The 26,593-nt window shown below is 37.7% G+C and overlaps 2 protein-coding genes across 2 annotated transcripts; one reads left to right on the plus strand and one right to left on the minus strand.

Annotated features, from left to right (window-relative positions):
* Positions 1 to 2,022: 2,022 nt before the first annotated feature.
* LOC106084291 (glucose dehydrogenase [FAD, quinone]) lies at positions 2,023 to 4,365 on the minus strand. Its single transcript, XM_059368179.1, has one exon. It carries the CDS (start codon positions 4,085 to 4,087, stop codon positions 2,225 to 2,227), a length of 1,863 nt encoding a protein of 620 aa, XP_059224162.1. The 5' UTR covers positions 4,088 to 4,365; the 3' UTR covers positions 2,023 to 2,224.
* A 7,961-nt stretch (positions 4,366 to 12,326) lies between these two features.
* Positions 12,327 to 14,192, plus strand: LOC106084273 (glucose dehydrogenase [FAD, quinone]-like). Its single transcript, XM_013247845.2, has one exon. It carries the CDS (start codon positions 12,327 to 12,329, stop codon positions 14,190 to 14,192), a length of 1,866 nt encoding a protein of 621 aa, XP_013103299.2.
* Positions 14,193 to 26,593: the final 12,401 nt, after the last annotated feature.

The following is a 26,593-nucleotide window of genomic DNA, read 5'->3' on the forward strand; positions in this document are numbered from 1 at the left end:
AAACAAAAAATTAAGAATATTAAAATAAAGTTTAAAAAAACGAAAATAGTTAATTTTTAAATTTCAAAAATTTTTTACATAAATTTTTTTAAGATTATTAATTATTTTTCTAGTTTTTAATATTTTTTTCCATACAAATATTTGTTTTTAATATTTTTTTAGTCTTTGTTTTAATTAAATTTTTTTTATTTTTATTTTTTTTTTAATTTTTTTATTTATATTTTTTAATATGTAATGTTTTTGTTTTTTAATTTATATTTAATTTAAGAAAAGGAAATATATGCATATATATTTGTTTAATTTTTTTAAACTTGCTATTAATTTTTTATATTTTTTCCAATTTTTTTATATAATTTTTCAAAAAAAATTTAAATTTTTTGCAATTTTTGTTCAAAAATTTCTTAAATTTTTTTTAATACATTTTTTTAGGTTTTTAATTATATTTTTTTAATTTTAATATTTTTTTAGATTTATATATATTTTTTTTTAATTTCATTTTTATTCAATATTTATTTTTACTTTTAATACTAATATATAAATACAATTTCTCCGCTAGATGGCGCTAGCAAAACTTTGTGTAATGCAAACCACCAGGATTCGAACCCAGGCGCTCAATGTCATAGGCGGATGTGCTAACCTCAGCGCTACGGTGTCCTAAACTTTGTGCAATGTGAGAAATTAGGCCCAAAATCTATTACAATAAGACCCATATGATATACTTTTCGAATACGTCAGGATTTGAACTCAAGCGGTGTAGGTTTTAGGCTGATATGTTAGCCTGTACAGTTGTGTAGTCCCCCTTAGCATAAAACTTAGGAAAGCAGTATAAAGTGTGGTGTTATATGTACCCTTCTCGGTGATAATTTTCGTTACTTTATGATAATTATTTCCGCAAGATGGCTCTGTTAGGGTGTTATATTGAAAACAAGGTGAATTAAAAATTTTCCACAGAAATTTCTAACTCATATTGTTGTATTAAAAATTTAAGCATTTTAAAAATCATTTGTCTAGTTGGTTTAAGACACGAAAGAGAAAAAAATCCCAAAGGACAAAGGGCGCCATCTTTTATCTAATTATTACAATTTCCAAAAAAATGGTGCCCTTTTTCTTCTGAGATTTTTTAAAGTTTCCTCTTTTCTTTTACAATGGGCTCTAAGTCACATAACACTTAGAAAAAAATCTATAATGCTGTGTAATATTTGCCATTTATCGGGGACTTTATTCCTTAGCTTATAAAGATTATTTGCGCAAGAGGGCGCTGCTTGGAAATAATTAAGTACATAATCAATTAGAACTCAATATTTTCCACAGAAATTTCAAACTCATTTTATTCTATTCAAAATTTCAGCATTATAAGCATCATTTATCAAATTGATCGATTTCCCCTAAAGATGGCGCTCTTTGTCTTCTGAGATTGTGTTAAGTTTCCACTTTTTCTATGGTTTCTAAGTCATTTTGAATATGTACAAAGCTAGTCATTATCATTTATAATTAACTTTAAATGGTTATTTTTCACTATATTATCCGCAAGAGGGCGCTTTGCAAAACTTCTTTTTAAAAGTTTCCTCATTTTCCTCAAAATTCTACATTTTCATTGTTAAATTCTGTTTTTTTTTCGCTCTCCAGGAATCGTTACTACAGTTATTTTTCCAAATTTCCCTACCAGATGGCGCTTAATTTTTTATTTTCCATTTTTACTTTCTTTCCTTTGCCACTGTGTTTTCCTTTTTTCTTTGGAAATTGCCAACTCCTGCAAGTTTTTTTTCCTATGGTTTTTATGAACTAATGACTTTCTAAAAATTTACATTTAATTTTTTTTTATATATAAAAACATGCTTACAGTAGCCATATAATTTTATGAATAAAATTAAGCCACTCAATACTTTGGTATGCTCTTTTATATGCAGCATGAAAATGTGTACTGCGCACATGCGCAGACCAATTTCACAACCACATCTAGGATCCACGTTCAAGGCAACTATATATTCGGTATCTAATGGCTTGTAGTTTTGTTTTTTTTTTTTGGAGGGGTGGCGAAGGATTACGCTAAAATACAAAACAGTTTAACAATGTTTCCTACATTCCACAAAATGAACTGAAACATCTGGCAATAAATGAAGGGCAGAATTTCTACATGACTTAATGACCATAAATAACACTCAGCTTCTTTTCTTTAGGAGTTTAGGGCGAGATAATCTCTCCCCTGGGTGACAGTTTACCTTGGCTACTGCTTGAAACCATGATCCTGTTTTATCATATCGGCAGCTTTCTCGGCAATCATGAATACGGGTCCATTGGGATGGCCAGACATAATTTCTGGCATTATACTGGCATCGGCTACACGCAAATTCTTAATGCCATACACCCTAAGGCGGGGATCCACCACAGCGGCTCTATCCGACTTGGGACCCATTTTGGTGGTGCCCGAGTAGTGATAAATGGTAAAGGTGAAGTGACGCACATAACACTCCCAATAGCCATAGGAGGCAAACTCGTTGTTCTTCATGCAGGCAGGCACGCGGCGATCCCACATTTTGGCATTGATTTTCTTAAAGCCCTCCTGGTTCATGAGACTAATGGCCTTCAATAGGCCCCGCACCGAGATGTCCACATCATAGGGATGGGTAAAATAGTTGGAGTAGATGAGTGGGTATTTGAAGGGATCGGTGGATTTGAGCATAATACGGCCACGACTCTTGGGCCTGAGTATCATGGGGAATATCATGAAGGCATTCAGATTGCGTTCCTCTATTTCGGCAAACATATTGTCATAGATATTCTTCTTGAGGCCAAAACCACGAGATATAGCAGGATTTGAGGTCATGGAACCACCCACCAGGAACAGCTCAATATCGGGCCAGCCATCTTCCTCATTGGGATGATCCAAATCCCAGAAGGCAATGGCCTCGCAGCCTCCAGGAGAGCCATAGGGTCCCTCTTGGCGATTGAATCTGTTGAGCCAATTGGGTTGGGCAAAATCTTCGAAATGCAACGAAGTGGCATTGGTGGTAAAGGTCACCGCCGGGGCAGTGTGATCCTGCAAATTGAAGCCCACCGCCAAGTCCACCAAGGGTTTTATGCCGAATTCCTTCAGATGTTTGGCGGGACCCACACCGGACAACATTAGCAATTGGGGGGTGTTAATGGCACCAGCGCTTACCACAACCTCACGGCGAGCAAGGATTTTGTGTTCGTGGCCATCGGTGTTGACCAAAACGCCATAGGCTGTCTTGGTGTCGGGATCAATCAAAATCTTGGTGACCAAGGCATTTTTCTTGACATGCAAATTGGTGCGTTTTCCCTTCAAGGGGTACAAGTAGGAGCGGTTGGAGCTCCAACGGGTGGAATTGCGGGTGGTGGTGTGCAAATAGGCCACTCCAGTTTGTATATGGCCATTGTAGTCGCGGTATTTCAAGCCATCTTGCTGGGCAGCCTCCACAAAGGCGGTGGCAATGTCAGAACGCCAATTGACATAGGAAATCTTGACAGGACCTGTGCGGCCCACCATATCGGGATCGGCATCGGGCACACTGGAGCCTTCGTATTTCTTGAAATAGGGCAAGACATCATCGAAGCCCCAACCCTCATTGCCCAGCTGCTCCCAGCGGTCGTAATCGCGGCGATTGCCTCGTGTGTACATCATGTAGTTGAGTACCGAGGAGCCACCCATGACTTTGCCTCTGGGCCAATTGCAGCGATTGTTGTTCATGGCCAGACAGGCCTTGTCCGAGGGCTGAGTGCGATATTTCCAATTCATTTCACCCAATTGCAGGAAATGGGCCACAATGGGCACATCCATGATGAGGCGTTCCGGCCCACCAGCCTCCAAGAGCAAGACCTTCCATTTGGGATTCTCAGAGAGACGGGCAGCCAAAGTGCAGCCAGCAGTGCCAGCGCCCACCACAATAAAATCGTATTCGCCTTCCATTTGTATCAGATTATCGTAGTTTTCCAGCTCCACATCCTCTTGGCCGCGCCGCAGAAAATCCAAAGTTTCCAAAATCACATTGCGATCTTGGGCCATCGAGGCAGACAGGGAAAGCGCGATTAAGGCCAAGGTGGCCAACACAAAACGAGGTTCAAACATTTTGTTAGATAAGTTTTTCACTTTTGTTTTGAATTTTTTTTTTTTTTAATAAAAATGTTGCATAATATTTGAGATAAAACTTTTTTTTTTAATTTTGTTTTTCTCTTTTATTAGATTTTTTAAATTTCTTTGATTTTTTTCTTGTATATTTTTCACTGTTTTTCTTGAAACTTATATTCGTTGCGTTTTCTTTTCTAACTTTTAGAATTTTTTTTTATTAATTTTTTATTGGGCGAATCGCCACTCGTTTTTTAGCTAACCAACCGTTCTGTTGCCGATCTTAACTCGCAATGTCTGTAGCCAAGTTTTATGTTTTGGTTTTAATGGCCAACAATGTTATGGGACAGATACTTCTAAAAATCCACAAAACAGTCCACACAAAGCCAAACAAAAATCCACTGTTTTGTCTTTACAATATTCTTAATGAGCAGAGCGGCGGCGCAGCAGCCACAGCAGCGTTGGCAGTGATGGCAGCAGCAACGGCCACAGCCGCCGACTTTTATAAATTAATAGAAGCTGGCAAAAAACTGGTTGTCTTTGCCCACCAAAACCCTGGCATACCCCCTTTGGTAGCCCCTCATTGAGTCATGAGCAGCGCCGCCAACGGCTCAGCTGGCTTGATGGTCTTGATGTTTGAACTTAAACTTTGAAAACGAATAAGAAAAAAAATTTGGTGTTGTGGCTCAGCAGCTTTGAAAAAATTCTTGGCTGGCCATAAACAGCAGTTCCAGCTTCCACTTGTCTGTAGAGTCAAGCACTTGTCTGTTGTATTTGTTTGGCCAAAGGCAATACCGATGGTTAGCCATAAGAATGTCTCTGTATGGATTTGTTTGGTTTTTTGTTTTAATTGTTTCAATTTTCTTTTCAAGACTGGCTGTCTGTCTGTCTGACTGTCTGCCTAACTCATTGGCTGCCTCTACAGTTCTTAAATTTTGCCTAGGGCTAGCTAGTCTTCTTGATTGTGGCCAATTGTTTTTTTTTTTTTTTGTTGTTATTTCTTTTCTGCCTACTCATTCCTCACTTAACTTTCGTTTTCATTTTAAATGTTCAAGTCATTTTAAACGCAGTATTTCTTTGTCTGCAGCCAAATAGTCGCACTTGCGCAGAATCATAGTTTGTGTGGGGTTTTATTTTTTAGATTTTTATGGTTGCTCACATGCCATTAAGCACGTACGAGTTTCTTCACATCGCTTGTGCATACAAAATTGCCGCCAAAAAAGATTTTTGATTAAAATTTTATTATCATATTGGCAAAACTATTTTTATATACAACAAGAAGCTGTCGCATGCCGTTGGTTTTTGCATGTAGAGTAAGAGAAACAACAGTTTTGGAGAGCAAAAATTCATCAAAACAGTTCTAGAAGCATTTAAATCAAAAAATTTTCTAGAAAAAAAAGTTTTAAATTTTATAATAAAAAAGAGACAAAATATTAAAAATCATAAAAAAACATTACAAACAAATGTTAAAAAAAAAAAAAATAAAAATATTATAAAAATAAAAAAAAAAAAAATATTTTCAAAAAATTTTATTTAAAAAAAAAAATTTAGAAATAAAATAAATATTTCCGGTTTAGGGGGTATTTCGGGGGTGGGGTGGCCAACCAGTCACTTGGCTCTTAAAGTAAATATAAACTTCGTGCTCAAATTAATTTTTCAATGAGCCCCATATTGACATCATGGGTAGATAAGTTCTGTTTGAGGGTGGTGTGAACCCCAGGGTCTTTGTCCGGAAAATGAATATCAATTTCCCGAAAATTACTCAATTTCCACCTCAAATACCTTTTATTGGGTTGCCCAAAAAGTAATTGCGGATTTTTCATATAGTCGGCGTTGACAATTTTTTTCACAGCTTGTGACTCTGTAATCGCATTCTTTCTTCTTTCAGTTATCAGCTGTTACTTTTAGCCTGCTTTAGAAAAAAAGTGTAAAAAAAGTATATTTGATTGAAGTTCATTCTAAGAGTTATTAAAAATGCATTTACTTTCTTTTAAAAAATCCGCAATTACTTTTTGGGCAACCCAATATATAATAGGCAGGTATTTCGGAGTGGGGCGTTTGGGGGAGCCAAACATATGGGTCTTCAATTGGATATCAAATTCGTTTTTATACCCACCACCATAGAATGGGGGTATACTAATCTAGCAATTCCGTTTGTCACACCTCGAAATATTCTTCTAAGACCCCATAAAGTTTTCTTGATCGTCTCGACGTTCTGAGTCGATCTAGACGTCGATGTCCGTCGATCCGTCTGTCGAAATCACAATAGAGGTTGCTTACAATTTTGCACAAATACTTAATATTGATGTAGGTCGTTGGGGATTGCAAATGGATCATATCGGTTCAGATTTAGATATAGCTTCTATATAAACCGATCTCCCGATTTGACTTCTTAAGCCCATGGAACCCTCAATATTTGTCCGATTTGGCTGAAATTTTGCACATAGTTATTCGTTATGACATCCAACAACTGCGCCAAGTATGGGCCAATTCGGTTATAAAACTGATATAGCTCCCATATAAACCGATCTCCCGTTTTGACTTCTGAACCCATGAAAGCCACAATTTTTGACCAATTTGGCTGAAATTTTGCGCATAGTGTTCCCTTATGACTTCCAACAACTGGTTCAAGTCTTAATCGTTCTATAACCTAATATAGCTCTCATATAAACCGATCTCTCGATTTGACTTCTTGAGCCCCTGAAATTTCGTCTGATTTGGCTGCAATTTTACATGTTGGGTTCTGTTATGACTTCCAACAACTGTGCCAAGTATGGTCCAAATCGGTCAATAACCTGATAAAGCTTCCATATAAAACGATCTCCCGATTTGACTTCTTGAGCCCTTGCAAGCCGCGGTTTTTATCCGATTTGGCTGAAATTTCGCTTATGTTTCGTTATGACTTCCAACAACTGGTCCAAATCGGTTCATGACCATATATAACAGCCACATAAACCGATCTGGGAACTTGAGCCTCTCTAGAGGGCGCTTTTTGAGCCTCTAGAGGGCGCTTTTTGAGCCTCTAGAGGGCACTGTTTGAGCCTCTAGAGGGCACTGTTTGAGCCTCTAGAGGGCGCAATTATCATCCGATTTGGCTGAAATTTTGTACAACGTCTTCTCCAATGACCTTCCACATGCGTTTCTAATATGGTGTGAATCGGTTTATAGCCTGATACAGATTCCCTATACACCGATCTCTCTCTTTGGCTTCTTAAGCCTCCAAAGGGTGTAATTCTTATTCGACTTAGTTGAAATTTTTGACAATGACTTGTACTATGGTCTCCAACATTCAAATCAATTATGGTCCAAATCTTACCATAACTTGATATAGGTCCAATAGCATGGCAATTCTTATCTATTATCCTTTCTTCGCCTAAAAAGAGATTCCGGGAAAAGAACTTGACTGTCGAAATCACGATAGCGGTCGAACGCGTAAAGCTAGTCGCTTGAAATTTTGCAAAAATACTTTGTATTGGCGTATGTCCTTGGGATATGCAAATGGGCCATATCGGTTCAGATTTAAATAGAGCTCCCATATAAACCGATCTCCCGATTTGACTTCTTGAGCCCTTGCAAGCCACAATTTTTGTCCGATTTGGCTGAAATTTTGCACATAGTATTCATTTATGACTCTCAACAACTGCGCCAAGTACGGTCCAATTCGGTCTATAACTAGATATAACTCCCACATTTTAGCAGAATCCATGATGATGCGTTCCCAAGATTCGGCCCAGCCGGACTTAGCACGCTTTTACTTGTTTTTATTTAAATCATTGCTTCGAACATCTGGTGGTATTGGTTTTACCATCGGTATTTTCATAGTCGATTGTTTGCTACCTAATTGATGTATGCCAAATAGTGTTCTCACCAATTTTTAAAATCCCTTATAACTCACATGGTGATACTTTTGGTTTTTGTTCAAAATGTTTGCTTTTTGCACGTTTTCATTGTGTCTTTTCGCAGGCACTGTTCACAAAAGCCGGTGTCATTGCTATTGCCTTTGGTGATGTATTTAAAAATCAAACAAGTCCATTGTTTTAGGCATTTAACTTTTAACACCATATGGCTGTTGGCATTGGTTTGCTAACTAACAGATAATCCCACTTATCTTATGGATAGAATTTGGTTTTTTTGGAATATTTATGCTTTCTTTGGCCATTTTTAGATATGAAGTGTTATTTACGGCTTTTCCAGAATTCATGTCAGATTTTTTTTCGGCTTAGTTGATTATAGCATAACAATAAGACAATCCGGTTTGGATTTTGACCTACGGGGTAAATCCATTTGTATGTAATTTTTAAAGGGACACATTTGCAAATTTAATTTTTTTTTTTTGTAGTTTGACACATACCAACAAGCATTTCGTGTCACATGACCGTTACAAGATGGGCAGATCTAGTTTGGTTATATGACAAAAAAGTTTTAATGTATGTATACCATGTACATAAATTTGGTTATATATTCCTAGAATTCAAGCAGAATTTTTAAAACAATTTTGTTTCTATTTTTTTTAATAAAAAATTTGCTGGAATGTTTTTTGCTTCTCTATGAATAGTTATTTGCATTTGAATGTATTGGTGATTTATACATGTATTGCTTATTTTTTTTTCCTATTTTTTTATATTTTCTATATATATATTTGTTTATTTTTTAATACCCTCCCACATACTACGATAGAGCATTTGTTTCACTAGCCGAACGTAGAATAGCGTTCCAAACGCCTCGATCTTCTGCGCTCATTCTAAAATCTCTCACAGCAACTCTCGAGGTGTCTCCCACCGCTTGATCTTTCCATCGGGCTTTTGGTCTTCCCGGTTTGCGTGTACCACCGCCTTTGCCTTCAAAAAACTTCTCTGCTGGAGCTTCGTCATCCATTCTGACAACATGACCTAGCCAACGCAGCCGTTGTATTTTGATGCGTTTAAATATGCTATCGTCGTCATACAGCTCGTGGTTCATACGTCGCCTATATTCTCCATTAACGCAAACTGGTCCATATATTTTACGAAGAATCTTTCTCTCAAACACTCCAAACACTCCAAGCACTGCCTCATCTGCTTTCACAAATACCCATGCTGCAGAACCATATAACAGCACGGGTAGTATCAGTGTCTTGTGTATATAGGTTTCTATTTGTAACTCCTCGAAATATTCGTCTTAGACCCCATAAAGTATTGGGTTGGCCAAAAAGTAATTGCGGATTTTTTAAAAGAAAGTCAATGCATTTTTAATAAAACTTAGAATGAACTTTAATCAAATATACTTTTTTTACACTTTTTTTCTAAAGCAAGCTAAAAGTAACAGCTGATAACTGAAAGAAGAATATTCTTTCTATATTTTCCATTAACGCAAACTGGTCCATATATTTTACGAAGAATCTTTCTCTCAAACACTCCAAACACTCCAAGCACTGCCTCATCTGCTTTCACAAATACCCATGCTGCAGAACCATATAACCGCACGGGTAGTATCAGTGTCTTGTTTACATAGGTTTCTATTTGTAACTCCTCGAAATATTCGTCTTAGACCCCGTAAAGTATTGGGTTGCCCAAAAAGTAATTGCGGATTTTTTAAAAGAAAGTAAATGCATTTTTAATAAAACTTAGAATGAACTTTAATCAAATATACTTTTTTTACACTTTTTTTCTAAAGCAAGCTAAAAGTAACAGCTGATAACTGAAAGAAGAAAGAATGCAATTACAGACTCACAAGCTGTGAAAAAATTTGTCAACGTCGACTATATGAAAAATCCGCAATTACTTTTTGGGCAACCCAATATATATATTCTTGATCGTCATGACATTTTAAGTCGATCTAGCCATGTCCCTCCGTCTGTCTGCCAAAGCACGCTAAGTTTCGAAGGAGTAAAGCCAGCCGCTTGAAATATTACACAAATACTTTTTATTAGTGTAGGACGATTGGAATTGAAAATAGACCATATCGCTCCATGTTTTGGTATATAAACCGATCTTGAATCTTGACTACTTGAGCCACTAGAGGGCTCAATTCTTATCCAATTTGGCTGAAATTCGGCATGACGTGTTTTGTTATGACTTCCAACTACTGGTCCAAATCGGTTCATGATCATATATAGCTTCCACATAAATCGATCTGGAATCTTGAGCCTCTCTAGAGGGTGCTTTTTGAGCCTATAGAGGGCGCTTTTTGAGCCTCTAGAGGGCGCTTTTTGAGCCTCTAGAGTGCGCTTTTGAGCCTCTAAAGGGCGCTTTTTGAGCCTCTAGAGGGCGCTTTTTGAGTCTCTAGAGGGCGCTGTTTGAGCCTCTAGAGGGCGCTTTTTGAGCCTCTAGAGGGAGCTTTTTGAGCTTCTAGAGGGCGCTTTTTGAGCCTCTAGAGGTTGCTTTTTGAACCTCTAGAGGGCGCTGTTTGAGCCTCTAGGGGGCGCAATTATCATCCGATTTGGCTGAAATTTTGTACAACGTCTTCTCCCATGACCTTCCACATACGTCTCAAATATGGTTCGAATCGGTTTATAGCCTGATACAGCTTTCCTATAAACCGACGTCCCTATTTGACTTCTTGATCATCTGAAGGGCTCAATTCTTATTCGACTTGGCTGAAATTTTGCACAATGAGTTCTACTCTGGTCTCCAATATTCAAATCAATTATGGTCTAAATCGTACCATACCAATAGCATAGTAATTCTTATCCATTATCCTTTGTTCGCCTAAAAAAAGATCCCGGGAAAAGAACGAGTCAAATGTGTTCCATGGTGGAGGGTATATAAGATGCGGCCCGGCCGAATTTAGCAAGGTTTTTTTTTGGTGATTTGTTATACCCACCACTATAGGATAGGGGTATACTAACCTAGTAATTCTGTTTGTAGCGCCTCGAAATAATGATGTGCGACCCCATTCTGATTCGATCTAGCCATGTCCGTCTGTCGAAATCGCGATAGCGTTGAAACACGTAAAGCTAGCTGGTTGAAATTTTTGCAAAGATACCTTATATCGGAGGCCACCGTAGCGCAGAGGTTAGCATGTCCGCCTATGACGCTGAACGCCTGGGTTCGAATCCTGGCGAGACCATCAGAAAAAATTTTCAGCAGTGGTTTTCCCCTCCTAATGCCGGCAACATTTTTGAGGTACTATGCCATTTAAAACTTCTCTCCAAAGAGGTGTCCCATTGCGGCACGCCGTTCGGACTCGGCTATAAAAAGGAGGCCCCTTATCATTGAGCTTAAACTTGAATCGGACTGCACTCATTGATATGTGAGAAGTTTGCCCCTGTTCCTTAATGGAATGTTCATGGGAAAAATTTGCAAATTTACCTTATATTGATGTAGGTTGTTGGGGATTGCACATGGGCCATATCGGTTCAGATTAGGATATAGCTCCCATATAAACCAATCACCCGATTTGACTTCTCGAGCCCCTGGAAGCCGCAATTTTTGTCCGATTTGGCTGAAATTTTGCACGTAGTGTTCTGTTCCAACAACATTGCCAAGTACGGTTCAAATCGGCCCATAATCTGATATAGCTCCCATATAAACCGATCTCTCGATTTGACTTCTTGAGCCCCTGGAAGCAGCAATTTTTGTCCGATTTGGCTGAAATTTCGCACATAGTGTTCTGTTATGACTTCCAACAACTGTGCCAAGTACGGTTCAAATCGGTCCATTATCTAATATAGCTCCCATATAAACCGATCTCCCGATTTGACTTCTTGAGCCCCTGGAAGCCACAATTTTTGTCCGATTTGGCTGAAATTTTGCACGTAGTGTTCTGTTATGACTTCCAACAACATTGCCAAGTACGGTTCAAATCGGTCCATAAACTGATATAGCTCCCATATAAACCGATCTCCCGATTTGACTTCTTGAGACCCTGGAAGCCACAAATGTCGTCCGATGTGGCTAAAATTTTGCACATAGTGTTCCCTTATGACTTCCAACAACTGTGTCAAGTACGGTCTAAATCGATCTATAACCTGATATTTATGTGCTCATATTAAATAACAAAGTTTAATGCTGCCGAGAGTTTTATATTTTAAAATTCAGCACTTTTTAAAATTCAGGCTTAATATTTGTAAGCCATACGTTGTAGCTGAAAAACTGGTTTTTAAAATATTTATCTAATTTTTTTTTTCATTCGTAAACTATGCAATTAGTTAACTAGCATAAGACTCCCTCGAGCTCCATTTACTTTTAGGAAAGTTTAAGAGTCTCAGTTTTAATCGTTCTGATTGATTGTGAACAGCAATAAATATCGGTCTCGTGTTGTTATGAATTGTTGTGCCTTTCTGCCTTTCATCTATGCCATATGTTGGCTGGCATCATCGACTCAAGGTCAGAGAAGTCAAACCAGCATCTTAGAATTCTTCTTCGAATTTCTGCAAGATGGCCAAAGGCAGGCTAATTTGGAAAACCAAGACAATCAGGTGTCACTGCTCGAGGAGTATGACTTCATTGTGGTGGGAGCTGGCACAGCTGGCTGTGCTTTGGCTGCCCGGCTATCGGAAAATCCCAATTGGAACGTTTTGTTACTCGAAGCTGGAGGTCCTGAACTTTTGATTATGGATATACCCATGGCTGCGCATATGCTGCAATTAAGCCAAGACATTAATTGGAATTATCGCACCCAGCCTGCAAAAAGTTTTTGCCTGGGCTTGGACAATAATCGCTGCAATTTTCCCCGAGGCAAGGTTATGGGCGGATCTTCGGTGCTTAATTTTATGATGTATACTCGCGGAAATCATAGAGACTATGATCAATGGGCTGCCTTGGGCAATGAAGGCTGGAATTTCGAGCAGGTTTTGCCCTATTTTAGAAAATTGGAAGATTCCCTAGTGCCAGATGCCGAAAGTCAATTTGTGGGTCGTCAAGGACCTGTCAAGATATCATACATCCAAAGGCATTCGGCCATAGCAGAGGCCTTTGTGAGGGCGGGTCAAGAAGATGGTTTAGCCCAATGTGATTACAATGGCAAACAGCAGAAATGTGTGTCCTTTTTACAAACCACCACAGATCAGGTGTTGCGTTGGAGCTCCAATCGTGCCTATCTTTATCCCCTCAAAGGTCAACGACCCAATCTTCATATAAAGAAAAATGCCTTGGTCACCAAGATTTTGTTGGATCCCAGAACCAAATCGGCCTATGGCGTTTTATATGAGTCAAAAAATCAAACTTTTAATGTAAGAGCCCGTAAGGAAGTAATCTCCTCGGCTGGTGCCATAAACACTCCCCAATTGTTGATGCTTTCGGGAGTGGGACCTGCCAAGCACCTAAAGAAATTGCACATAACGCCTTTGGTGGATTTGGCGGTGGGTCATAATCTGCAAGACCACATAGCCCCGGTTCTTACCATTTTGACCAATGCCACCTCCATCAAACTTGAGGCTTTATTGGACGGCGCAGAAATGCTTAAGTTATCCTCAAAGGATAGCTTGCTCTCCTTGGCTGGAGGTGTGGAGGCTTTAGCCTTTTACGATTTCGATAATTCCACAAATGGTGATGGCTGGCCTGAAGTAGAGCTTTTTCTAGTCGCTGGAGGTTTAGATACCATTCCTGCCGTGGTAAAAGGATTTGGCATTAAGCAAGACATTTTTCAAGCTCTATATAAAGACATTGTCAGAAACAATGCCTATGTCTTTTTAATATTTCCCATGATTTTAAAGCCACGAAGCCGAGGACGCATTATTCTCAAGAATAAGAATGCCAAGGAGTATCCCTTGATTTTCCCCAACTACTTTAGTGATCCCCATGATTTGGATATGAGTGTAAAGGGTTTGCAGAAAACCATAGACTTTTTAAAGCTACCAGCAATGCGTAAAATCAATGCTCGTCTATTGGCGCATCAAATACCTCAGTGTCGGGAATATGGTGAAGTAACCTCGCGACCTTATTTGGAGTGCTATGCTCGCCATCTGACTCTTACCATCTGCCATCAAGTGGGTACAGCCAAGATGGGTCCCATTTCGGATAGAGAAGCTGTAGTGGATGCTCGCCTACGAGTTTATGGTGTGAAAAATTTACGTGTGGTGGATGCCAGTGTTATGCCAAATATTGTGGCGGGCCATCCCAATGGGCCTGTATTTATGATTGCCGAAAAGGCTGCGGATATGATTAAACAAGATTATGGTTTTATTTAGATAAAAAAAGAAACACATACATACTTTTGTATTGAATATATATGAAACTTGCCCAAAATAATTTATATAATATTTCAAAATTATTAAAAAAAAAAAACCAAATAAGCCATAAAGTTAACGAATTTGTACTGAAGTCTATTTTTTTAAATATATTTGGATAAAAAACGCTATATTATGCTGTTCTTATTCTCCTCCATGGCTGGAAATATAATAAATTTGGTCCGGCCGGACTTTTACTTGGTTTAAGGAACAATTTATGGTCTAAGAAACACTGCATATGGTTTAAGGACCACTGTACATGGTTTAGGGACCGCTGGTCTAAGAACCACTTTAAATGGCCAAAAGACCACTTTAGAGGGTCCAAAGAACACTATATCGTCTAAAGACTAACTTCTGGGATCTTAAGCCCATCTTATATGGTCTTAAAATTATTTTACATGGTCTAAGGAACACTTTATATGGTTTAAGGACTATTTTATATGGTCTAAGGACCACTTTATATGGTTTAAGGAAAACTATGTGGTTTAAGGATCACTGTATATGGTCTAAAAACCACTTAATGTGGTCCAAAAACCACTTTATAAGGTCGTCTAAGGCCATTTTGTGGGTTCCAAGGACCACTTCAATTGGTCTAAGAATCACTTTATATAGTCTAAAGACCACTTAATAAGGTCCAAGGTCCAACTTATTGGGTCTAAGGACCACTTTATAGCGTCTAAGGACAATATACATATATATACGGACCACTTTATATGATTTACGGACCACTAAGAAAGAGGTAAGGACCGCTGTTTATGGTCCACTTCAAATGCACTTTAGACCTTTTTATATGGTCTATGGACCACTGTATATAGTTTAAGGTCTAAGAACCACTTTAAGTGGTCTTAATACCACTTTATGGTCTAAGGGCCACTTTATATCGTTTATGGACGACCATATGGTCTAAGGACCACTGTATATGGTTTAAGGACCACTTTAAATGGTCAAAAGACCATTTTATAGAGTCCAAGGAACATGGTTTACGGACTACTAAGAAGGAGATAAGGATCGCTGTTTATGGTTCACTTCAAATGCTCTTTAGACCTTTTTATATGGTCTATGGACCACTGTATATAGTTTAAGGTCTAAGAACCACTTTATGGTCTAAGGGTCACTTTATACCGTTTATGGAAGACCATATGGTCTAAGGACCACTGTGTAAGGTCTTAGGATCACTGTATATGGTCTAAAGACCACTGTATATGATGTTAGAACCACTTGAATTGTGCAAATATCACTTTTTAGTGTCCAAGAACCACTTAATATTATCTAATGTTGAAAATACTTTATGTTATTCTACTTTAGTTCAACATAATTAATTTGATTAAGTTACCTTAGTATTAATTGTTGTGTATTGAAAAAATAATTTTCATTTTCCATATCACTCTGTATACTGAATTTAAATAAAGCACACACATTTAAATTCCATTGCGTACATATTCTGTCTCAATAGGTTATGGGCCCAGAACTCATAACACGAATTTTGAGCAAATAAGAATAATTCAAACTACATAATCTGGACTAGCAATTCAAAGGCCGTCGTTTCTGTAGGTCAGAAAAATATTGAATTGGTGAGCTTTGTGTACCGGGAACAGAAATTCAAAAGGTGAAATTTTCTGTTGGACAGAAAAATTGTTAAATTGGGAAGCTGTGTATACCTGGAAAAGCGATTCAAAGGCTGAAATTTTCTGTAGGTCAGAAAAATTTTTTGCAATTGGTAAGCTGTGTATCCTGATCTGTTGAAAAATGTCTACGTTTAATGGACGCTTTCCGTTGTTCAACGGCAACAATTTTTTGACATGGAAAACGCAAATGGAGGCTATTTTGCATAAAAATAGATTGCTGAATATTGTGATGGGTGAAGAAAAATGTCCGGAAGTTCCAATTTTACCTCAAAATGCAACGAGTGAGCAGAGAACTCAATTTGAAACCAAGATGGAGACCCTGAAAAAATTCAAGGAAAAGGATATGGATGCAAGAGCCGAAATTTTGATATCCTTGGAAGCAAACATAGTGAGTATGGTGAGACATATCAAGTCATCAAGTGAAATGTGGAAACATCTGGAAGATACTTTTGATCGAAAGACTATCAGAAAGAAGATAGAGTGCTACAGGAAGCTGCTAAACTTCAAAATGTCTGAAAACCAGAGCGTGTCGGAATTTTTAATTGAATTCGACGTTTGTGCTGCTTCGATTCGTGAAATGGGTGTTGAATTGGATGAAGACCTTCTTGCGGTTATAATTGTAGATGCATTGCCAGAGAAATTTTCAGCTATTAAGGCTGCCGTGGATACTGCAAACGAATTTCCGAAAGTTGAGGTGTTGAAGGCGCGTTTGTTGGAAATTGGTGATAAAAATGCGTTAGATCAAGATTCTGCAATGAAAGGTAAACATTACGCAAGAAAGCAACATCAATATGGTTCAAATTACAACAAAACTCAAGCTGAAGGTATGTTCAAAAAGACTTTTAAATGTTTTCGTTGTAAAAAGAAAGGACATAAAGCCAGCGAATGTAGAGAAAAATTGTCATTTGAGGAAAACTCTCGCGGTGTTGAGGAAAAAGCAAAATGCATGGGTGCAACAGAAACTGCTATGATCGTGAAATCTAATCGCGAATGGATAATAGATAGTGGAGCGACTTCCCATATGTGTAATGAGGAATCTCTATTTATCCAACTCAACAAAGGTTATAATGGTAAAGTAAAACTGGCAGACGACAAAGAGGTATGCGTCAAAGGTATTGGTAAAGTTTCGATTTTTGTAAATGTACAAGGAAAAAAGAAGACCATACACTTTGATAACGCACTATATGTACCACATTTGAAATGTAACCTTGTGTCGACCAGTAAAGCTACAGACTCCGGTTGTAAAGTAACCATGGAGGGCAAAAAGGCTTTAATTTTGAGAAAAAATGAAATTTTGATTGAAGGCCACAAGAGAAACAATGTATATTTCGTCAATTTGTTTGAAGATAAAAAGGCTGCAAATACAGTGCATCAAAGCAACGAAAAGAATTTTAATTTGTGGCATCGGCGATATGGGCACTTAAATTGTAAGGACTTAAGCCGACTTTCGTCTTTTTCTATGGTAAATGGATTGCCAAATTTGAATGCGATGCAAATTGATTGCGAAGCTTGTATTCGTGGAAAGCAGACTAGATTATCCTTCCCACATAAAAATGAAAAATCTTCCACGGAAATATTGCAACTTATTCACACAGACTTATGTGGTCCTATGAAGTGTGAGTCTATGGGATGAAGTATTTATTTTGCAACTTTCATTGACGATTTCTCTCGCAAAGTGTATGTCTATTTTCTGAGACAAAAGAACGAATATTTAGAGAAATTTAAAGAATTTAAACAGGCTGTTGAAAATGAAACTGGAAAAAGGATAAAAATACTTCGAAGTGACAATGCAAAAGAGTTGGTTGGGGCAGATTTTTCGAATTTTTTGAAGAAAAATGTAATTAAACGTCAGCTAACAGTGGAGTACACCCCTCAACAGAACGGTGTTTCCGAACGTATGAATCGTACTTTGGTGGAAATGGGTCGTTCCTGTATGTTAGATGCTGATTTACCAACTTCCTTGTGGGCGGAACTGATTAACACGTCAGTGTATATAAGAAACAGATGTCCGACAAATCTAAACAATGAAAAAACTCCTGAAGAAATATGGACTGGTAAGAAACCTTGCGTGAAAAATTTACTCCAAATAGGATGTAAGGCTTTCGTTTTAAACAAGAAGTCCAAATCCAAATGGGAAGCCAGGAGTGATGAACATATATTAGTGGGCTATTCCGTTGAATCAAAGGCATATCGATTATGGAGACCAGGCACTAAACAAGTTGTAAAAAGTCGTGACGTAAGATTCATTGAGAATGAATTGTACAAGAATGTGAACAAAACAAACAAAGAATTGTTTTATGAATTTGAAATCAAATCTCCAAAAATTGATAATGATGATCAACCATTCGATGATGATCGGTCATCCGATGATGTTGACCATGAGACGGATGACGAGTTTTTTGAGTGTGACAACTCGGAATTTTCAAATGAAGACTGTCAAAGTGGTGAGAGTTCCAATGAAATTCCAAACGAGAATGTCAGAGATGCTGGAAGTAATAACCAAGACCAGTTTGAATCCATAAAGCAGAGGCTTAGATCGTGGACGTTTGGAAAAAAAGGTTGATGAAAAATGTATGGACCCAAGATCAATAAATGAGGCTTTATCATCAAATCATGCAGATGAATGGCGTAAAGCAATTGAATCAAAATACGCGTCATTGATGAAGAATAATACCTGGACTTTGACAAACTTGCCTGAAGGAAGAAAAGCTATCGGTTGCAAATGGGTTTTCAAGTCGAAAATAAAACCTGACGGGACAGTTGAAAAACGAAAAGCGAGACTTGTAGCAAAAGGCTATACTCAAGTTATGGGCTTAGACTACGTTGATACATTTGCCCCAGTTGTAAGGCAAACTTCATTGCGATTGATTTATGCTTTGTCAGTGGAGCATAATCTTCAATTAAGACAATTGGATGTATCAACTGCTTTTCTAAATGGCACACTGGACGAAGAAATATACATGGAACAACCAGAGATGTTTGTTCAGGAGGCAACAAAACATAAAGTGTGTAAATTGAAAAAAGCCATCTATGGACTCAAACAATCAGGACGACAATGGTTTAAATGCATTGATGCTATAATTTTAGAGTTTGGATTACATCGATCAAACTATGGCCAGTGCATTTATTATGTCCAAAGTGAAGATACACTTATGATTGTTGCACTATATGTAGACGATATAGTAATCGCAAGTAATAACCAAATGATGACCAAAAAATTTGTGAAGGCACTGCAATCTAAATTTGATATTCGAGACTTAGGCGTACCACAACATTGTATTGGTCTTGAAGTAAATGTAAAGCCAAATGAATTATCGATTTAGCAGTCAGGATATATAAAGCAGTTAGTAAAGAAATACGGGCTAGAAAACTGCAAACCTGTGAAAATTCCTATGTCTGCAAATGTGAAACTAGAAAAGGACCCAAACAATGAAGAAGAAAGGGAAAAAGTGGATGAAAAAGTCTATCAAGAATTAATTGGTTATTTATTGTACGTAGCATTGCATAGTAGACCAGATATTGCATGTGCAGTTAACATATTATCGCAATTTTCAAAAGACCCCCGGAAACAACATTATAATGCTGCTTTGCAAGTAATAAGGTACTTGAGTACAACAAGGAATGCAGCAATAATATATAAAAAGAATTCGGCACCTCTCATGGGATTCTGTGACGCCAATTGGGCTCAAGATATCAATGATAGGAAATCTCAAACTGGGTTCTGTTTTCTCCTAGCAGGTGGAGCGGTCACCTGGGAATCCAAAAAACAAAAGGTGGTTGCACATTCTAGTGCTGAAGCGGAATATATAGCTTTGACTGAATCAGCTAAAGAAGCCTCATATTTAAGTTACATACTTGAAGAACTTGGATTATTCAATGGCAAACCAATAAAAATACATACTGATTCTCAAAGTGCGCAGAAAATGGCAGAGTTCGGTTCTCATCATTCTCGAACAAAACATATCCACTACAAGTATCATTATATTAAGGACACAATACAAAATGGAGTTGTTGAGCTGCGGTACTTGCCTACACAAGATATGTTGGCGGATGTTCTAACAAAACCAGTACCGAAACCAAAACATATTTATTGTTCTAATAATATGGGCATTAAACTTAATTGTTAAATTAATAATGTTGAGGAGGCATGTTGAAAATACTTTATGTTATTCTACTTTAGTTCAACATAATTAATTTGATTAAGTTACCTTAGTATTAATTGTTGTGTATTGAAAAAATAATTTTCATTTTCCATATCACTCTGTATACTGAATTTAAATAAAGCACACACATTTAAATTCCATTGCGTACATATTCTGTCTCAATATCTAAGGACCACTGTATATGGTGTAAGGGCCACTGTATATGGTCTTTGAACCACCTGAATGGTCTAAAGACCACTTTTTAGTGTCCAAGAACCACTTTATATTGTCTAAGGACCACTTTATTTGGTCTTACATTGTCTAAGGACCACTTTATATGGTCTTCGGACCACTTCATATGGTCTAAAAACCACTTCATATGATCTAAAGACCTCCTTAAGGGGTCCAAGGATAACTTTATAGGGTCTTAGGACCACTCTATAGCGTTTAAGGACCTCTTTTTATGGTCTAAGGACCAATCTATATGGTCAAAGTACCGGTACGCATAGTCTACGTGTACCTGCATATGGTCTAAGGACTGCCTTATATAATCTAAATACCATTTTGTACGGTCTTAGGATCAATTTGCATACTTTATATGGTTTAATGACTACTTTATATGGTCTAAGGAGCACTTTACACGGTGTAAGGAACACTATATAGTCTAAAGACCACTGTGTATGGTCTAACGACCTCTTTATTTGGTCCAAGAACCACTTTTTAAGGTCTAAGGGCATTTTACAGGGCCTAAGGACCACTGTAAATGGTTCAATAACCACTTTAAATGATCTAAAGACCACTTTATATGGTCCAAAGACCTCTTTATAGAGTCAAGGGACTACTTTATATATTTTTATATGGTCTTCGGACCGCTGTTTATTGGTCTAAAAACCATTTTAAATGCTCTTAAGACCACTTTCTAGGGTCTAGGAACACTATATGGTCTAAGGACCACTGTATATGATGCAAGGACCACCTCATAGGGTCTAAGGCCACTTTATAGGTATCAAAGACCACGGCAAATGGTCCAAGAATTACTTTAAGTGGTCTAAATACCGTTTTTAAGTGTCCAAGGACCACTTTATAAGGTCTAAGGATCACTTTTTATGGGCTTAAGACCACTGTGTATAGTTTAAGGATCACTGCATATGGTCTAAGGACCACTGTATATAGCCTGAGAACCACTTTAAATGGTCTTAAGACCACTTTACATGAATTAAGGACCACTCTATATGGTTTAAGGAACAATATATAGCTTAATGACCACTGTAGATGGTCTAAGAACCACTTTGAATGGTCTTAAGACCACTTTATATGTTCTTAGAAGCACTTTATATGGTTTAAGGAATACTATAAGGTCGAAGGAACATTGTATATAGCACTTTAAATGATATAACGACCACTTCATAGCATCCAAGGATCACTTATAGGGTCTAAGGACCATATGTTGATGAGGACCACTTTATGGGGTCTAAAGACCACTTTATAGGGTCTACAGACCACTTTATTTGGTCTGAGGACCATTGTATATGGTTTAAAGACCCCTGTATATGGTCTAAAGACCACTGTATATGGTCTAAGAACCGCTTTAAATAGTATACAGACTACTTTGTATGGTCCAAGGACTCCTGTTTATATTCTAAGGACTACTTTATGTGATCTAAGGACCATTTTATTTGATCTTATTACCACTATATATGGTCTAATGATCCGATTATATGGTCTATGGTAACGTAGTCTAAAAGCCACTTTATAAGGTCTAAAAACCACTTTATTCGGTCTAAGCACCATTTAATATGGTCCAAGGACCACTTTATGTGGTCTTAGAACCACTTTATAGGGTCTAAGAACCACTTGTTGTGGTCTAAAATCCACTTTATAGGGTCTAAGGACCACTGTAAAGGGTCTAATGACCACTTCAAATGGTCTGAGGACTATTTTTTTGAAGTTAAAGGACAATTTTATAAAGTCTGAGGACCAATTTATATTCTCGAAGGTCACTTTTATATGCATAAATTTTGTATGGTCAAAGAACTTTTTTTATTTTATTTTTTCGGGGGAATTGTCGGAAGACTGTTTTGTGGTCGAATGCGAACTGTATGTGTTCGCAGGACCATTAAATATTATGGTCTATACACAACCTAATGTACTCGAAGGACCAATTTTAATACCCTCTACTATAGGATGGGAGTATACTAATTTCCTCATTTCGTTTGTAACACATCGAAATAATGATCTGAGGCACAACAAGAGAGCGGAATTATTAGCCTATTTGGTTGAAATATCGCAGGAGGCCTTCTGTTTTGACTTCCAACAGATTTGCCAAGAATGGGCCATATTGGTTCATAACCTGAAATACCTCTCATATAAACCGACCTCGCATTTTGACTTCTTGAGTCTCTAGAGGGCGGAATTCTTATTCGCTTTGACTGAAAATTTACACAAGTTGTTTTGTTTCGATATTTAATAATTGTGCCATGCATCGGTTCAAAGCCTGGTAAAGCTGCCATAGAAACCGATCCTCAGATTTGACTTTTTGAACCTCTAGAAGGCGCAATTACCACCCGATTTGGCTGAAATTTTGCACGTAAAACTTTGGTATAGAATTCATTTAAATACAGTCCGAATTTGTTTATGTCCTGATATAGCGCCCATATAAACCGATCGCCCGATTTGACTTCTTGAGCCTCTAGGGGCGCAATTATTCCCCTGAAATTGTAAGCGTGGTATTTTTTTATGACAAGTACGGTTCATATGTAGCTGTAGATCCATCTCCTATACATTTAAAAGTCATTCAAAAACGTGTCAAATGCGATCTAAGGGTATATAAGATTCGGTCCGGCCGAGCTTAATGCGCTTTCATGTTATGCTTAAAGGAGTTCTAATTCCAAATGTTTTTTCTAATGACGACGAGTCCCGATATATCCGAGATGTACATATTGAGATGAGGGGGTTGATTTTTTTTACACCTTTATAGTTACTCAAAAATACAAATCTGAGATTTAAATTTTGGGGTTAAGTACATAGGGGGAACGCCCTAACACCAATATTTTCCCTGGACCGGGCTTATACATCGGTCAGTATAGTAAAAATTGCAAATTTTGCCCATGAACATTCCACTAAGGGACAGGGGCAAACTTCTCACATATCAATGAGTGCAGTCCGATTTAAGTTTAAGCTCAATGATAAGGGGCCTCCTTTTTATAGCCGAGTCCGAACGGCGAGCCGCAGTGCGACACCTCTTTATAGAGAAGTTTTACATGGCATAGTACCTCACAAATGTCGCCAGCATTAGGAGGGGAAAACCACCGGTGAAAATTTTTTTCTGATGGTCTCGCCAGGATTCGAACCCAGGCGTTCAGCGTCATAGGCGGACATGCTAACCTCTGCGCTACGGTGGCCTCCTACGCTACGGTCAGTATTGTAACATGTGATTTAAATCGAAGGCTATAAAACGCCGGCCATAGAACGATCGGTAAAATGCAGGATTGAAGGAAAAGGTAGGGGCATAGAGGGTACGAATCTGTTTTAAGCTAGCGTCTTAGACCCACTATCAAGAAGTATTCCCGAAACACAAATCATATATTTAAATTTAAGGGCACTTAACTAAGGGGAACGCCCCACCACAAAAATTTACCCAAACGGGCAATATCGACAATATGGAAGTCGCCCCTAATAATTCTATCGAATTCACACTCTAAACCAAAATACAGTTCATTTAAGTTTCATTTTGCTTTGATCTGTCTATATGCCCGTTTTCGGGGGGGCTCTTTGAGTGGGACGCTCCCCCTATTACTGTAAAGGTTTCAAGGTACGAATAAAAAATCGAATAAAAACTTCAACTCATCTGTATCTTTGTTTGGCCTGAGGCTTGGTATTTTCCACAATCCAGATTATGAATCTGAAAGTGATCTACAGTGTTGAGCTTTTAGTTGAAAATTGCGTTTGCTTACTTTTCCCTACGTCTAACCAATGAGTATGATTAGTTCTTATTTAATCAGTTTCACAAATACTTCAAATTTTAATCACAAATTGACTTGGCAATTTTATAATTACCACAATCTTAGAAAACTTCCATCAATATATTGTCTGTTAATGCCAGCGTCATAAATTAGTTTTTTGTGTAACAACTACTTCTCAAAACATTGTCGTTTACGGCTATGCCATAGACTTTGTTGTTTTGTGGTCAGTCAAGCAGATGACTTAAAATGCATGCCTTGATTTCCTTGACTAACATTCATCTGATACTCTCTCTCCCTCTCCAACTGAGAATCGGGAAAAAACCAAAGGTTTTACCACAGCCGATTGCTTAGCTACGTATTCTTGATGACGTCTTTTTAACTGTCCTATGATGTACATCATAAAATATTTTATTGTCAGAGAGAATAGATTGAAGTAGTAAGAGATAAGGGGTAGATATTCGTCTGCTTCACATTGTATGGCACAGTGTTTTGAAAAAAAAAAACAAAAAAAAATTAATAATAAAAAAAAAATTTCCAAGTACTAAAACATAGAACATTTTTTTTTATAGAATACCAGTAAGGAAAGGCAAAGGTCGGGCTGAGCCGACTATATCATACCCCTGATATAATGAATAGAATTGTGGCCTCTAGAGCCTTCAAAAGCCATATCGGATGGAAAATATATATGGGAGCTATATCTAAATCTGAACCGATTTTAATGAAATTTTGCACATGTATTGAAATCCCGAATAAAACATCTCATGCAAAATTTTGTAAAGATCGGACTTAAATTGTGCCTGCTATAGCCTTCAAAGGCCATATCGGATGAAAGATATATATGGGAGCTATATCTGAATCTGAACCGATTTTAATGAAATGTTGTACACGTATTAGGGCGTCAAGTGAACCATCTCATGCGAAATTTTGTAAAGATCGAACCAAAATTGTGGCTTCTACAGACTTAATAGGCCACATCGGCTGAAATATATATATGGGAGTTATATCTAAATCTAAACCGATTTTAAAGAAATTTTGGACAGGTATTGGGACGTTAAAAATAATTGGTTAAGATCGGACTTAAAATTGTGGCTTCTATAGCCTTCAAAGACCATATCGGACAATATATATATACGGGAGCTATATCTAAATCTGAACCGATTTCAATACATAAAAATCTTCCAAAATTTTCCATAGAAATCGAATCAAAAGGTAGTTTTAGTACCCTTATCTTTGGGAAAGGATAGTTCTAGTAGCCTTTCCCTTGCGAAAGGGTAGTTTTAGTACCCTTTCCTCTGGCAAAGGATAGTTCTAGTAACCTTTCCTTTGGGAAAGGGTAGTTTTAGTACCCTTTCCTTTATAAAAGGGTAGTTTTAGTACCCTTTCCTCTGGGAAAGGGTAGTTTTAGAACCCTTTCTTCTGGGAAAGGGTAGTTTTAGTACCCTTTCCTCTGGAAAAGGATAGTTCTAGTACCCTTTCCTCTGGAAAAGGATAGTTTTAGTAACCTTTCCTTTGGGAAAGGGTAGTTTTAGTACCCTTTCCACTGGGAAAGGGTAGTTTTAGTACCCTTTCCTTTGGGAAGGGAAATTTTAGTACCCTTTCTTCTGGGAAAGGGTAGTTTTGGTACCCTTACCTTTGGGAAAGGGTAGTTTTAGTAACATTTTCTTTGGGAAGGGAAATTTTAATACCCTTTCCTTTGGGAAGGGTTTCCTATAGGAAAGGGTAGTTTTAGTAACATTTCCTCTGGGAAAGGGTAGTTTTAGTACGCTTTCTCTTGGAAAAGGGTAGTTTTAGTACCCTTTCCTTTGGGAAAGGGTAGTTTTATCACGCTATCCCTTCTCAAATGGTAGCTATAGTAACCTTTCGTTTTGGAGAGGGTAGTATTAGTTCCCTTTCCTTTGGAAAAGGGTAGATTTTATACCCTTTCCGTTGGGAAATGGTAGGTTTAGTACCCTTTCCTTTGGGTTAGGGTAGGTTTAGTACCCTTTTCTTTGGGAAGGGGTAGTTTTAGTACCCTTTCGTATAAAAAAGGGTAGTTTTAGTACCATTTACTTTGGGAAAGAGTAGATTTAGTACCCTTTCCTTTGGGTTAGGGTAGGTTTAGTACCTTTTTCTTCGAAAAAGGGTAGATTTAGTACCCTTTCCTTTGAGAAAGGGAGGTTTTAATAACCTTTCCGTTGGCAAAAGGTAGGTTTAGTACCCTTTCCTTTCTGAAAGGGTAGTTTTAGTTCCCTTTCCTTGGAAAAGGGTAGATTTTATACCCTTTCCGTTGGGAAAGGGTAGGTTTAGTACCCTTTACTTTGTGTTAGGATAAGGTAAGTACCCTTTCCTTTGGAAAAGGGTAGTCTTAGTACCCTTTACTTTGTGTTAGGATAAGGTAAGTACCCTTTCCTTTGGAAAAGGGTAGTCTTAGTACCCCTACCTCTGGAAAAGGGTAGTTTTAGTACTCTTTCCTTTGGAAAGGAGTAGTTTCTTACCCTTCCACTGTGAAAGGGTACTTTTAGTACCCTTTACTGTAGGAAAGAGTAATTTTAGTACCCTTTCCTTTGGGTAAGAGTAATATTAGTACCCTTTACTTTGGGAAAGGGTAGTTTTAGTTCCCTTTCCTTTGGAAAAGGGTAGATTTTATACCCTTT

The sequence above is a fragment of the Stomoxys calcitrans genome, chromosome 4 (genome assembly GCF_963082655.1).
Source record: "Stomoxys calcitrans chromosome 4, idStoCalc2.1, whole genome shotgun sequence".
Lineage (NCBI taxonomy): Eukaryota > Metazoa > Arthropoda > Insecta > Diptera > Muscidae > Stomoxys > Stomoxys calcitrans.